This window comes from Salvelinus alpinus, chromosome 9 (genome assembly GCF_045679555.1).
Source record: "Salvelinus alpinus chromosome 9, SLU_Salpinus.1, whole genome shotgun sequence".
NCBI lineage: Eukaryota > Metazoa > Chordata > Actinopteri > Salmoniformes > Salmonidae > Salvelinus > Salvelinus alpinus.
The window spans coordinates 37,978,169-37,992,573 of NC_092094.1; the positions used below are offsets into that span (position 1 = coordinate 37,978,169).

The 14,405-nt window shown below is 42.2% G+C and overlaps 1 protein-coding gene across 2 annotated transcripts; it reads left to right on the top strand.

The window, feature by feature from the left end:
- Window position 1: 1 nt before the first annotated feature.
- Window positions 2-14,045, top strand: herpud1 (homocysteine-inducible, endoplasmic reticulum stress-inducible, ubiquitin-like domain member 1). Of its 2 annotated transcripts, none has more exons than XM_071416972.1 (8): window positions 2-361; window positions 617-694; window positions 1,338-1,415; window positions 2,010-2,164; window positions 5,045-5,155; window positions 7,020-7,382; window positions 9,315-9,420; window positions 11,752-14,045. In XM_071416972.1, exons 1-8 carry the CDS (start codon window positions 200-202, stop codon window positions 11,926-11,928), a joined length of 1,230 nt encoding a protein of 409 aa, XP_071273073.1. In that variant the 5' UTR covers window positions 2-199; the 3' UTR covers window positions 11,929-14,045. The 2 variants fall into 2 exon arrangements, with proteins under 2 accessions (XP_071273073.1, XP_071273075.1); XM_071416974.1 differs by having other exon boundaries at window positions 60-361; window positions 2,010-2,116; window positions 11,752-12,464.
- The last annotated feature ends 360 nt before the right edge of the window (window positions 14,046-14,405 follow it).

The following is a 14,405-nucleotide window of genomic DNA, read 5'->3' on the forward strand; positions in this document are numbered from 1 at the left end:
CATCCCTTTTCACAGAACTACAGGCTGTGTAGCTAGCTACTTACTTCCTCATCATCTCAACTAAAAAGTTGTCGGCTGAATAAATTTATTCCTACTTTGTTTATCTGACATTTTAGCTAGATGATTAGATGCTGTAGTTACTTACTCCATTGATATTATAACTAAGAGGTCGCGTTGGAGAGGTCACTAGAAAACAAAAATGGACAACAGTGGTTTTCCTAACGTTAGACAAAAGACAATCACTCTTGTGATAAAAACACCGAATCAAGCCCACGGGGATCAAACGATTGAAGGAGTTGACACGGACTGGACAGTGAAAGAGTTGAAGAATCATTTATCGAGGGTGTACCCAAACAACCCGGTGAGTGATTGTGATAGCTAGCTAGCTAACTTGGCTAGCTAGCTACCCCATAACTAGCAAGCTAGCCAGTCCTCGCCAAGTTAGACTGGTCCAGTAAGTTAGCCAGCTATAATGTCATACTAGTAACGTTAGCTACTGTCAATAACAATCATGCAATCCAAACAGCTAGCTAGGCTATAAATAGTTGTGTATGTATAAATCGTGGTTGCTGTCAGTGTGTGTTGTGTTGACATCTGTCCCCCTTTCCCCCCACAGACTGAAAGCGATCAGAGACTCATTTACTCTGGCAAGCTGCTCCCAGACCAACTGCATGTCAGAGATATTTTCAGAAAGGTACGTGTGTGTGCCTATTCACCTAAATATTAACTAGACATATTCTCAGAACTCTATCTATATACTGAGTTATGTGCCATCTGGTCAGATTGCTGGTATCGTCAGTAAAAAAAGTTATTGATTCAACATTATGTGCCTAGGGATTCAGTCTGCCTCCAGGGATCCACAAATATGTGAAATTAGGCAGAGAATTGCTCAACCTAGGTCCTAGTTATTTTTTAGTATTACTGGATTACCTATACAGCTGTGCTGAACAGTGTGTATATTATGTCAATTAATTACTATGCTAGAAGCTCAGATTAATGCAGAGAGCAAAACCTAGACAGTAAACTGAACTGGGCTTTGACATCCCTGGAGTTCAAGCCCATAGAAGCCCCTCAGAACTATTGTTCTGTGTCAGGACTGTTGCGAATGCAGTCCCCTTTTCTGAACTACAGATCAGTCATATTTTGATCACTCGGTTCATGTTTAATGTTGCATTCACTACTTTTCTCAAGATTTTTCAATAGCCATTCTTTGTTATACATTTTTTACTTCAAAAGGTTGAATGAGTCTCCCTCTATGTTCCGTGCCATGAATGGATTTGATGTTACTGTGTCTTATGCCACCTGGGATATTGCATCATGTATGTATGTCTTCACAGACGGACCTAACACCCACTGTGCACCTGGTGTGTGCAGTCAGAACTCAGCCCAGAGGTCCACTAGGAGCAAGACCAAAGGTAAAGTACCCCATATGAAACCCCATCTCAAACTGTGACATGTACTCTATGTGAAGGTTATGATGTAGACCTAGGTGAAGCTATTTGAAATATACTCATTAAATAGCCTCAGTTGTTGCTCCCCTAGATATTGTGCCAAACCAGGAAACTTTTTTGTTTTTAGTTCTGCCGTGCCTGTGATTCCCTTGTGTTCTCCTTTAGAAACCCTACACACCTCATGAATATTATCTAGTAGCTATAATTGGGAACTCCCGGAGCTGACAACGGACAATCAAAGCCAGACATTCAGATTAGGAAAAAGACACCTCACACGGTTGATAAGGGATAATTTGATAAGCCAAAACGCCCTATCAGCTAAATCGTCTAAATTATTACCCCAGTCAGTGGTTGAGGAGGTGTCAGAGCTGAGGCTGTTCTGGCCTCTGGAGAGAGGAGTCCCAGCTCAGTGGATAGCAGGAGACAGGTGCACAACTACTCTCATTAGGAATCTCTGGAGACCATAACATTGCTTCTCTGAAAATTCACTGCAGCCACTTTGTACAGTATGTATGTCCGCACATGTGGTGTTAACACCATGTCTCACTTTTGATTCAGGTCAGAGAGCCAGAACCACAACCCTCTGCCATGCCAACCAGACAGAACCCAGAGGGTGCCACCCCAGCCCCATCTGTGCCCACTGAACCAGAGCTGAGACAACGCAGGTACACTTCCACCTCTCCCGCCCCACCCGCATGGCCTGGCACTACAACGTGAGTTAACTGGACAAGTGAATTCTTTGCATAATGCTGGTGATATTAGTACCATATAAACTAATAAACAACAACACTTCGGCTTATATGTAATATATACATTTTACAATACTTATATTTTGTTTGTTTTTAGTCCTAGCCTCCCTTTAACCTCCATCTCTCCCATCTATTTCTGATGTCCACCCAGTTTGATTTCTATTTGCCATATATTTTTCACTGTGCTGTTTTGCAAAAGTTCTGAACCTATATACATTTTACAGACACAGTATATTTTACATTTGTTATCTTGTTGTCATTAGTCCCAACCTTCAGCTCCATTCAACCCCTCCCATCTACAGTTGAAGTCAGAAGTTTACATACACCTTAGCCAAATACATTTAAACTCAGTTTTTCACAATTCCTGACATTTAATACTAGTAAAAATTCCCTGTCTTCAGTCAGTTAGGACACCACTATTTTAAGAATATGAAATGTCAGAATAATAGTAGAGAGAATGATTTATTTCAGCTTTTATTTCTTTCATCACATTCCCAGCGGGTCAGAAGTTTACATACACTCAATTAGTATTTGGTAGCATTGCCTTTAAATTGTTTAACTTTGGTCAAACGTTTCAGGTAGCCTTCCACAAGCTTCCCACAATAAGTTGGGTGAATTTTGGCTCATTCCTCCTGACAGAGCTGGTGTAACTGAGTCAGGTTTGTAGGCCTCCTTGCTCGCACACGCTTTTTCAGTTCTGCCCACAAATTTTCTATAGGATTGAGGTCAGGGCTTTGTGATGGCCACTCCAATACCTTGACTTTGTTGTCCTTAAGCCATTTTGCCACAACTTAGGAAGTATGCTTGGGGTCATTGTCCATTTGGAAGCCTCGCCCTTTTTCCTCCAAACATAACGATGGTCATTATGACCAAACAGTTCTATTTATGTTTCATCAGACCAGAGGACATTTCTCCAAAAAGTACGATCTTTGTTCCTATGTGCAGTTGCAAACCGTAGTCTGGCTTTTTTATGGCGGTTTTGGAGCAGTGGCTTCTTCCTTGCTGAGTGGCCTTTCAGGTTATGTCGATATAGGACTTGTTTTACTGTGGATATAGATACTTTTGTTCCTGTTTCCTCCAGCATCTTCACAAGGTCCTTTGCTGTTGTTCTGGGATTGATTTTCACTTTTCGTACCAAAGTACGTTCATCTCTAGGAGACAGAACGCGTCTCCTTCCTGAGCAGTATGACGGCTGCGTGGTCCCATGGTGTTTATACTTGCGTACTATTGTTTGTATAGATGAAGTGGTACCTTCAGGCGTTAGGAAATCGCCCCCAAGGATGAACAAGACTTGTGGAGGTCTACAATTTTTTTTCTGAGGTCTTGGCTGATTTCTTTTGATTTCCCCATGATGTCAAGCAAAGAGACACTGAGTTTGAAGGTAGGCCTTGAAATACATCCACAGATACACCTCCAATTGACTCAAATTATGTCAATTAGCCTATCAGAAGCTTCTAAAGCCATGACATCATTTTCTGGGATTTTCAAAGCTCTTTAAAGGCACAGTCAACTTAGTGTATGTAAACTTCTGACCCACTGGAATTGTGATACAGTGAATTATAAGTGAAATAATCTGTCTGTAAACAATTGTTGGAAAAATTACTTGTCATGCACAAGGTAGATGTCCTAACCGACTTGCCAAAACTATAGTTTGTTAACAAGAAATTTGTGGAGTGGTTGAAAAATGAGTTTTAATGACACGAGCCTAAGTGTATGTAAACTTCCGACTTCAACTGTATCTCTTAACACCATCCAAATTGGATTTCTGTTTGCCATATATTTTTCAACTGAGCTGTGATGCTTCACCAAAGTTCTAAACCTTTCTATTCTCATAGTTTCTACAGATTGTAAATTAAAGATACAAATTTTTGCTTAAAGTATTATTATTGATCGATTTGACTATGACTTTTCAAATCACCCAGGAGTGCTATCTGCGGGGTTAGCTCCAGGTAATTGTTGCAATTCTTCAGCCATTCCTGGACCTTGACCAAAAACGAGCTACATATGGACAGTACCAAAATACATGATCTAATGACTCTGCCTCCTCGCAGCAAAATCTGCAGAGCTGGGAAGGTTTTATCCCCCATATAATTTTGTATACATATAAATTGAAAAATTCTAAGTTTTGAATCTGGCGTCATTTTGCGTGTCAATTCATAAGCCATGTGCCATGTAATCGTTACATCGAAAATCTCTTCCCAACTATTTTGCAATCTATATGGCACAGCTGTCAATTTTTTGGTTCTTAAATGAAACAGGTATATATTTTTATTTATCACAATTTTCTTTAACCAATTTTGGCTGACAGACAAGTTCCTTACTTTTTCTCCCTTCCCCCTTGCCTCTTCCATTTTTGTGGTAGTGCTGCAATTAGTTGGTTGTAATTTTGGATAGAGCAGACATTTCCATATATTTGTATTAGCTGCATGTGTGACATACATTTTATCGAAAAATTACGTTTTTTTTTTTATCAATTAGTATATTTGAGTTTAACCACAATATTTGTTGTATTATTTGTTCTGTCTTTTCTGGTGGAGTAAACTGAAATTGCAACCAACTTTCTATGGCTTGTTTAAAAAATAACAATATCTTTGAGATTATTTTGTTTTCAAATAACCAAAAGTGACCGTTTGTAATCTGAATAAAGGGAAAAAGGCCATTCTTGAACATGGGGTGAGACATTCTTACTAATCTGCTAGAGAACCAGTTTGGATTTAAGTATAGCTCTATTACTTGAGTTGCTTTATGGAAAGTTATATTGCTGGGAGAGATGTAATACGTTGGTCTATCCTTCAATCTGACACGACATGCAATTCACACTGCTATTATCCTGTGTGTCTCTAGGCCAGGGGCAGCAGAGATAACCAACCCAACCTTCCCCACCTACTCCCTCTACAGCCCTCAACAGCTGCTCTGGCTGCAGCACATGTATGCTCGCCAATACTACATGCAGTAGTAAGTATTCAATCCCAAGCATATTATGACTTCCTACTGTCTTGCTATAGCATAATATTAAGCAGGGAAAATACTTTTTATTTTATTTTTTAAAATAAATTTTCTCCCCTTTTCTCCCCAATTTTCGTGGTATCCAATCGCTAGTAATTACTATCTTGTCTCATCGCTACAACTCCCGTACGGGCTCGGGAGAGACGAAGGTCGAAAGCCATGCGTCCTCCGAAGCACAACCCAACCAAGCCGCACTGCTTCTTAACACAGCGCGCCTCCAACCCGGAAGCCAGCCGCACCAATGTGTCGGAGGAAACACCGTGCACCCGCCCCCCTCGGTTAGCGCGCACTGCGCCCGGCCCGCCACAGGAGTCGCTGGAGCGCGATGAGACAAGGATATCCCTACCGGCCAAACCCTCCCTAACCCGGACGACGCTATGCCAATTGTGCGTCGCCCCACGGACCTCCCGGTCGCGGCCGGCTGCGACAGAGCCTGGGCGCGAACCCAGAAGCAGGGAAAATACTTAATGAAGTATGTTTGGCTTAGACCAGGGGTGTAAGCCCGCAGGGCCATATGCTATAGAGAGAGATCTCAATTAACATTAAAATGACTAAAACCAACTGTGGAGAAATGATAATGGGCCTACATTTAGCAGTCCCTCTACAATCGCATTTTTTTTTTAAATCAACAATTCCCTGCATATTATGCGAGGGTTGCGAATTTGAACAATTACCGCACTATTAGCTCAATAAACAGTCAAATCATAGCAATATTATTGCATAAAACTGAGCCATCACTGCAGTACAAAAAGAGGGCTCGCGATTTCAACCAATCACCGCATATTTACTGCATAGTATGGTTCAATCAAGCCACACATTGACCAACCTTTTTCCTCGTTAGCACAATTTTTCAACAGATCGGGCAAAAACACTGCATATTGCCATGCAAAATGTCAGATTTACAGCTGCAAGATCAAGCATTTTTGCCCGCAAATATAAAAAAAAATCCTAGAGCAATCCTGGATCGAATCTCTTCACTCTGTCCAGCTTGCTAAGTGATCGAAAACAAATGCGGCGCAAAATTAGTTTGACACTCCTGGCTTACTGTGGGTGTTTCTCAAAATACATAGTACCGTGCTCCGATCATGCAAATTGGAGCACGGGAGGGTCGTAGTATGAGTCCAGATCAAAGTATGCGAAACGGAGCGCGGAGGGCACTTCTTGAATGCATACTCAATTTGTACATATTTTGAAGCATGCATCGATGCACCATAGATCGCAAGCCCATGATAAGTAAATTGGGCTAACTGGCTAGCTACGACTGTTAGCCAGATAGCCACAAATAAGTTTTAGCTAGCTACCCCCGAAGAATTGACATCTACCTTGTATAATATTCGTTTTAGGTCATTTTTGCTTGTTAAACTATCTAGTTAGCTACATTATTACGATTCACACAGCTAGTAGATAGTTATGACGTAAAACGTTTGCTTTGTGTGTATCTTGTTTAGTCTCTATTGCCATTGTCCTGGCAGGAAAACCGTTCAGTAAATGTGTAGCTAACTGGCTGGCTAGCTAGATTATTATGATTCACATATCTAACGTTAGCTGATAATTATGAAGTTAAACATTTGCTTTGTGTTTATCTTGTTTAGTCTATTGTTGTCATTGACCTGGCTGGAAGAAGGTTCAGTGAATAGGAGGTGTAGTGTGAGGTAATACAGTAGGGGGAGTGCGAGTGCTTCTCTAATGTTTTATGCATTCACCACACTCTCGTCCTCACAAGAACGTACTCAAGAGAACGTAGTCGGAGAATGAGAGTGTGGAGCATGGTAGTATGCATATTGAGAAACCGTGTCTGTCTTTTGTCCCATAGCCATGCAGCCTACGCAGCAGCAGCTTCTGCCCCCTTTGCCCCAGCTGCAGGCCCATCCCTGCCTGCTGCTCCCCACCAAGCCGCTGTCCCAGCAGCCCTGCCCAATCAGGCCCCCATTGACAACCTGCCAGCCAATCAGAATGCGCAGGACGGCGCCTTTATCAACCCGGGAGCAGCCAATCAGAACCTGAGGATGAATGCCCAGGGTGGGCCTGTGATGGAGGATGAGGAGGAAATGGATCGTGATTGGCTGGACTGGGTGTACACGGCTGCCCGTCTGGGAGTGTTTCTCAGTATTGTCTACTTCTACTCCAGCCTGAGCCGCTTCGCCCTTGTCATGAGCAGCCTGCTCCTTATGTACCTGTGAGTTGACTGTTGATGTGACAGTGTTTGTTTGTTGTTAAACAAGGTATGTTGTTGTGTACTATGTCTATAACTGTATAAAGCCCAACAGTGGAGGTGTCATTATACCCATAAAACCTAGCGGTCAAACAGGGAAATGGTTCCAATTGTCTTTCCCACCATTAATAGAGGATTTAATCAACACATAAAATAAGGTCTGTGTTTCGTGTAGGCTTACCATGGCGTGACATTTTTATAACCATGTAAATCTCTCTTGGACAAGGTGACTTCTTTATCTGTTCGGCTCTGTTTACACTCATATTCAAAAAATGCTAATTAGCATCCAAGTAGGCATCATGCAAACTACAAATCCCTGCAAGCTCCTGCATGTCAACTCTAGCGGACACCTTTGCTAACAGGTATTGTGTCCATTTAAAACTTGCACAAGACAGTTCACAGAATTGTCCGTTGAAAGAAATGTAGCCAATTTATTCATTACTACATTTAGCTAACATTAGATGGGAAGAATCTCTGGATGAACTTTTGCCTCGATTCGTCAGTCTTCTCCAGACCATCATGGCGTTTTTTGTTTTTTTTGATAGCCATATTAGCAGCTAATTAGTATTACATTTTTTGGGTGTAAATATATTGATAAAAGTCACCTTGTCCTACAGAGATTTACATGGTTATCAAAACGTCACACCAGGGTAAGCTTAGACAATAAACAACCCTTATTTGAAGTGTTTCTAAAATGCCCAATGGGGAAAATTAATGGTGGAAATACGATTGGAACCATTTCCCTGTTTGACCGCTAGGTTTTATGGGTGTTTTGACTCATACTGTGGTACTCTGTAGCCAGAGCCATGTATTTAGAGAGTTTGGCCAACTTTTAGAAATTTGAATATGGTTCATATTCTCCATGTTATGTTAATCGGCACTAACATGGCTGACAATAATGTTTTCAAGTGTCATGTAAATGTGTCATAATGCTCATTCTAGACATTATTCCCAATGTAATGTTAATGGGGCGCTAACATGGCTGCCATAGCATGTTGTAGAGTCATCTAAATGCATCATAATGCAGAAACCTCAATGGCCCAACTCTCTAAATACATGGCTCTGTGTATAGCCTGTCTGCTAATGGTGAGGCTGGCATTAGCCGTGGGTGATGGGCAGATGAAGGCACCCGTACAGTAGTCCTGAGAGAATGAGGGCCATATGTTGTGCTTATCAGCAAAGAAGAGATGTCCTTAGCTCAATGTGTTGCAGTCACACGCTCTGTCCATTGTGCAACTCCCTCAGGCTCTGGAATCAGCTCTCTCATCCAAACCACACATTCCAAAAGTATGAGTGAAGACAAAGCTGTGTGTGTTTGAGAGATGTTGAGGGAGAGCGAGAGAGGCACGGCCTCGACATACACTAACACAGTCTGTGAGGTCGTTGTGACCTCAGTGTCCTGAATGTCCTCCCATATTTCAGTCTAATGTGAGGATATGTAGTGCTGGTTGAGTGTTTCTCTGTGTGCTGCTGAGAGCTGCCTGGTACAGCAGGCCTCATCTCTGCTACGGTTACTATAGATATGGGCGTCAGCTCAAGTGCACTACTCACTCCCTGATCAACTAATCTGGACAGACGTGGCAGAATGGGACCTAAGCCTTATCTTTACGTGTAACAAGGTTTAGCCGCTAGTACTCCACCGCCCACGCTAATGATTAGACTGGTCTCGGTATGTTGGAAGGAGAGTTGGCCTGGTTATAGGAATGTAAATAGAGTGACCATTATTAACATGTCAGTCAGTCTGTACTTCCTCTTTGTTTGCACCACCTGGTCTTAACTGGAAATGCAAATAGGGACCACCACAAATATCCTGTATACTCTGACTGTGTAATAGATGCACAGTTTGAGAAGAATCATGCAGTTCTACTTTATTAATCCCAGTTGTCTTCCTCTCAGGCACACAGCAGGCTGGTTCCCCTTCAGACAAAGGCCCCTGGTCAGAGGTCCAAACAACCAGGTCCCTGAGGTCATCCAGAACCAGGACAGGAACCCAGTGCCACCGGTAAGACACATTTCCTCAGGGGATGGGTCTCTGTGGGTAGAAAACAGATATGGCTTCATTACAAGGCGTGTACTGCCTTATGTAGTAACATTCGTCACACAGCGTGTAGAGCAGGGGTGTCAAACTAATTTTGTCCCAGGGGTCGTATTCGTTCTTCAACGTGGTCCAGAGGGGTGCACTGAAAATTGGTTATACTTCCTAGCTGTCAGAATTAGCAAAAGATAGTCCTCTATCCATTGTTTTTGTAATTTTCAATACTCCCTGACTGTCTAGCTTTCATTTCGGGGATTATTAGCAAGCTGGACAGTCAATAACTGTATAAATGTTGGTCCATTGTCATTTCTACACAGTTTAGATTTGGTTTTAGTCATTTTGAAGTATATTGAGTTTGTGTCCCAGGAAACAAGCGGATTTAACTTCTTTACGAAAACAGCCCTAATTTTGGAAACAAACATTATTATGTTGTCATCCAGTCACATTTATTGATTTTCCAAGCTATAGCACACAATATGTTATATACAGTGCATTCGGAAAGTATTCCCTTTTCACATTTTGTTACGTTACAGCCTTATTCTAAAATCTATTAAAAAAAATTTTTTATCATCAATCTACACACAATACCACATAATGATGAAGTGAAAACGGGTTTTTAAAAACAGAAATACCTTACTTACTCAAGTATTCAGACCCTTTGCTATGAGACTCAAAATTGAGCTCAGGTGCATCCTGTTTCCATTGATCATCCTTGAGATGTTTCCACAACTTGATTGGAGTCCACTTGTGGTAAATTCAATTGATTGGAAATGATTTGGAAAGGCACACACCTGTCTATATAAGGTCCCACAGTTGACAGTGCATGTCAGAAAAAAAATCAAGCCATGAGGTCGAAGGAATTGTCCGTAGAGCTCCGAGACAGGATTGTGTCGAGGCACAGATCTGGAGAAGGGTACCAAAAAATGTCTGCAGCATTGAAGGTCTTAAGAACACAGTGGCCTCCAACATTCCTAAATGGAAGAAGTTTGGAACCACCAAGACTGTTCCTAGAGCTGACTGCTCGGCCAAACTTAGCAATTGTGGGAGAAGTGCCTTGGTCAGGGCTCCAGAGTTCCTCTGTGGAGATGGGAGAACCTTCCAGAAGGACAACCATCACCGTAGCACTCCACCAATCGTGTCTTTATGGTAGAGTGGCCAGATGGAAGGCACCGAAAGGACTCTCAGACCATGATGGTCTGATGAAACCAAGATTGAACTCTTTGGCCTGAATGCCAAGTGTCACGTCTGGATGAAACCTGGCACCATCTGTACGGTGAAGCATTTTAAAATTATTTTATTTTTTACCTTTATTTAACTGGGCAAGTCAGTTAAGAACAAATTCTTATTTTCAATGACAGCCTAGGAACAGTGGGTTAACTGCCTTGTTCAGGGGCAGAACGACAGATTTTTACCTTGTCAGCTCGGGGATTTGATCTTGCAACCTTCCGGTTACTAGTCCAACGCTCTAACCACTACTGTGGGGATGTTTTTTAGCGGCAGGGACTGGGAGACTAATCAGGATCGAGGGAAAGATTAATGAGATCCTTGATGAAAACTTGCTCCAGAGCGCTCAGGACCTCGGACTTCCAACAGGACAATGGCCCTAAGCACACAGCCAAGACAACGCAGGACTGGCTTCGGGACAAGTCTCTGAATGTCCTTGAGTGGTCCAGCCAGAGCCCGGACTTGAACCCGATCGAACGTCTCTGGAGAGACCTGAAAATAGATGTGCAGAGATTCTGCCCATCCAACCTGACAGAGGTTGAAATGATCTGCAGAGAAGAATGGGGAAAAACTGCCCAAATACACGTGCTAAGCTTGTAGCGTCATACCCAAGAAGACTCGAGGCTGTAATTGCTGCCAAAAGTTCTTCAACAAAGTACCGAGTAAAGAGTCTGAATACTGATGTAAATGTGATATTTAAAAAAATAAATAAATAAAAAACAGTTTTTGCTTTGTCATTATGAGGTATTGTGTGTAGATTGATAAGGGGGGAAAACTATTTAATCCATTTTAGAATAAGGTTGTAACTTAACAAAATGTGGAAAAAGTCAAGGGGTCTGAATACTTTCCGAATGCACCGTACAGTACGTTTTCAAAGGACCAAAGAGAATGGTCTAATTCGTGTTTTCATTTTTGCCATGGAAAAATATTAGTTATACTGGTATCATCCTGGCCCAGTTTGACTCCCCTGATATAGTTTCATTTAACTGCGTTGAAAAAAATACAGTTTAAGTGTATATATTTTATATCTGAACTCTGGTGGTGGGGCTAACACAGTTTCTCCTCTTCCCGCAGGCGGAGGTCCCTGCAGGAGAAGAGGGGGCCGAGGCAGAGGTTGGACCTGATGAACCACACCCCCTGACTGCAGTACCTGTGCCTCAACACAGGGTGTCCATCGTTTGGAGTGCCTGGATCTTCTTCAAAGCCTTCTTTGCCTCCCTCATCCCAGAGGCCCCGGGAGTGGCTAACTGAATAATCGACTCTTCCAGCAGGCACACTGGAACTGAAGTTACCCTCAGTATCAGACCTGCCTCTCTGTCACGGGAAGTCCTCTCTCTGGCCTTCTAGATGGATGCCTGGATGGATGCCTGGACATTTTGTGAGAAATCATGAATGATTAAAAGCGTCAATGCATACAAAGCCCTGGCTGTAGTCTGTTATGGGTGTGTGTTTAGGGATATGATGATTCATTCGGCGCTTCCTGCCTTATGATAGTGACCAAATGGTTGTATATACAGTACAGTACATACACCTCGCTCTGCCAAATGGTTGTAAATGCTGTAAATGTTTATTGGAACAAAACATTTAAATATTATTGTATTGTCTGTACACAGCACTTTACTAAACTTATCTTATTATTAGGGCTGGGACAATACTAATATCGCAATATTGTTTCCATTGCAAAAATGTAAACACGAAGCAGATCAAACTCTTTGGCCCTTTAAAAACCTTCTGTATGTAAAATATTGTCTGCTTTATCTTGGAAAATAAATAAATGTGATTCTGGATGAGTAGTAATGTACACTCAGCAGCCAGTTTATTAGGAACACCCATCTAGTGCCGAGTCAGACCCCTTTTGCCTCCAGAACAGCCTGAATTTTCAGGGTCATGGATTCTACAAGGTGTGGCGTTCAAACATTACTCAATTGGTATCAATGGACCTGATGCGTGCTAGGGAAACCATTCCCCACACCATTACACCACCGCCACCAGTCTGTACCGTTGACACCAGGCAGGATATCAACGTAGTCAGACTCATGTTGCTAAATGCCAGATCTTGACTTTGCCATCAGCATGACTCAACAGGAACCGAGATTTGTCGGACCGGGCAATGTTTTTTCACTCCTCAATTGTTCAATGTTTGTGATCGCGTGCCCACTGGAGCCGCTTCTTCTTGTTTTTAGCTGATAGTAGAAACCGGATGGGCTGCAAAATTCCATCCGTGACAAGGACCGACGAGTTGTGCGTTCCGAAATGCCGTTCTGTACACCACTTGTACTGTGCCACTATTTGCCAGTTTGTGGCCTGCCTCGTAGCTTGCACGATTCTTGCCATTCTCCTACGACCTCTCATCAACGAGCTGTTTTCGCCCACAGGCCTGCCGCTGACTGGATGTTTTTTCCCCCGCACCATTCTCAGTTAACCCTAGACACTGTCGTGTGTGAAACGCCCTGGAGGCCGGCCGTTTCTGAGAACCGGCACGCATGACACCGAAGATCATACCATGCTTAAAGTCACTTAGGTCACTCGTTTTGCCCATTCTAACATTCAGTTGAACAGTAACTGAATGCCTCGATGACAGTCTGTCAGGAAGTGCATCCTGTGTCACTTAGCTCACGTTGCGACCTGTTTCTTGACTGCTTTATATAGCAGGCCACGGCCACGTGACTCACTGTCTGTAGGAGCAGGGGTTTCATGAACGGGGTGGTGTACCTAATAAACTGGCCACTGATTGTATGTTTCCAACATACATGGGTCTGTTTTCCGAAATAGTTCAATCCGCTTTGTGTTTTGTTTCTTTGCCACGATACTAACGAGTATCGCAATACTGGTATTGTGCCGGCCATACTTATTATGCAAGCTTGCTTTAATCTGGGTTAAATTCTGAGATGCTTATAGTGCTGTATGATAAAATAGTTTGTATTGCTCTTGCTCAGAGATGGAAGTGCTATACAGGGTTGTGCATGAGTATTGAATGTTTCTCTGGTTGTCTCAGATGTGAAATGGAAGGCAGTGTTAACATAGTGTGGCTTTAATTCATTAGACTGGTTAAAGATCTTCTGAAAGTTGAATTATGTTAAACACGGGAATATGCAGTTGTGTGGGGCTTAGGCCAGACTGTTTTTGCAATTGAAATGGAATCATGCATAGCAACCTCGCTCCCTTGTTACACAATGAGAAAAATATATATTGTGATTCCTTTTGGAATGCCTTTAACTGTACACATACACTAAGTGTAATTCCCCCCTAGTACGTTCTAATGTGATTTATCTTTTTGTTTTTATTTTGGTAAAACAGCTTTTTAATGGATGCTACTGTATCAAGAATATTTTGTGGAGACTTGCAATAAACTTACTTATTTAAAAGGATTGCTTCTTTAGATAGGTGACTGTAGTCTAGTAAATAACTAACAGAACAAAAATACTTTACCACATCTAAAGTACTCAAACACACAAGCTTGTTTTAGATAACATGTTTGAGAACAATCAACAAAAATAGATTTAACATTTTCATAACATCTCTTGTAAAAAAAATTGTTCACGGGGGTAAAAGGGTCTACACGGTATACGCAAACGTAGCCGACGGAGGTCAGTTTGGGTCACTACGTAGTTCTACGTACATTTGTGCGGCTGAATTTTTGGACTGCTGTCTAGATCCCTTAAGCCTCCGCTTCAACTCTACAGCTTTTGCTATCCAGAGTTCATTGACCTGTTGGAGAAATGTGGGAA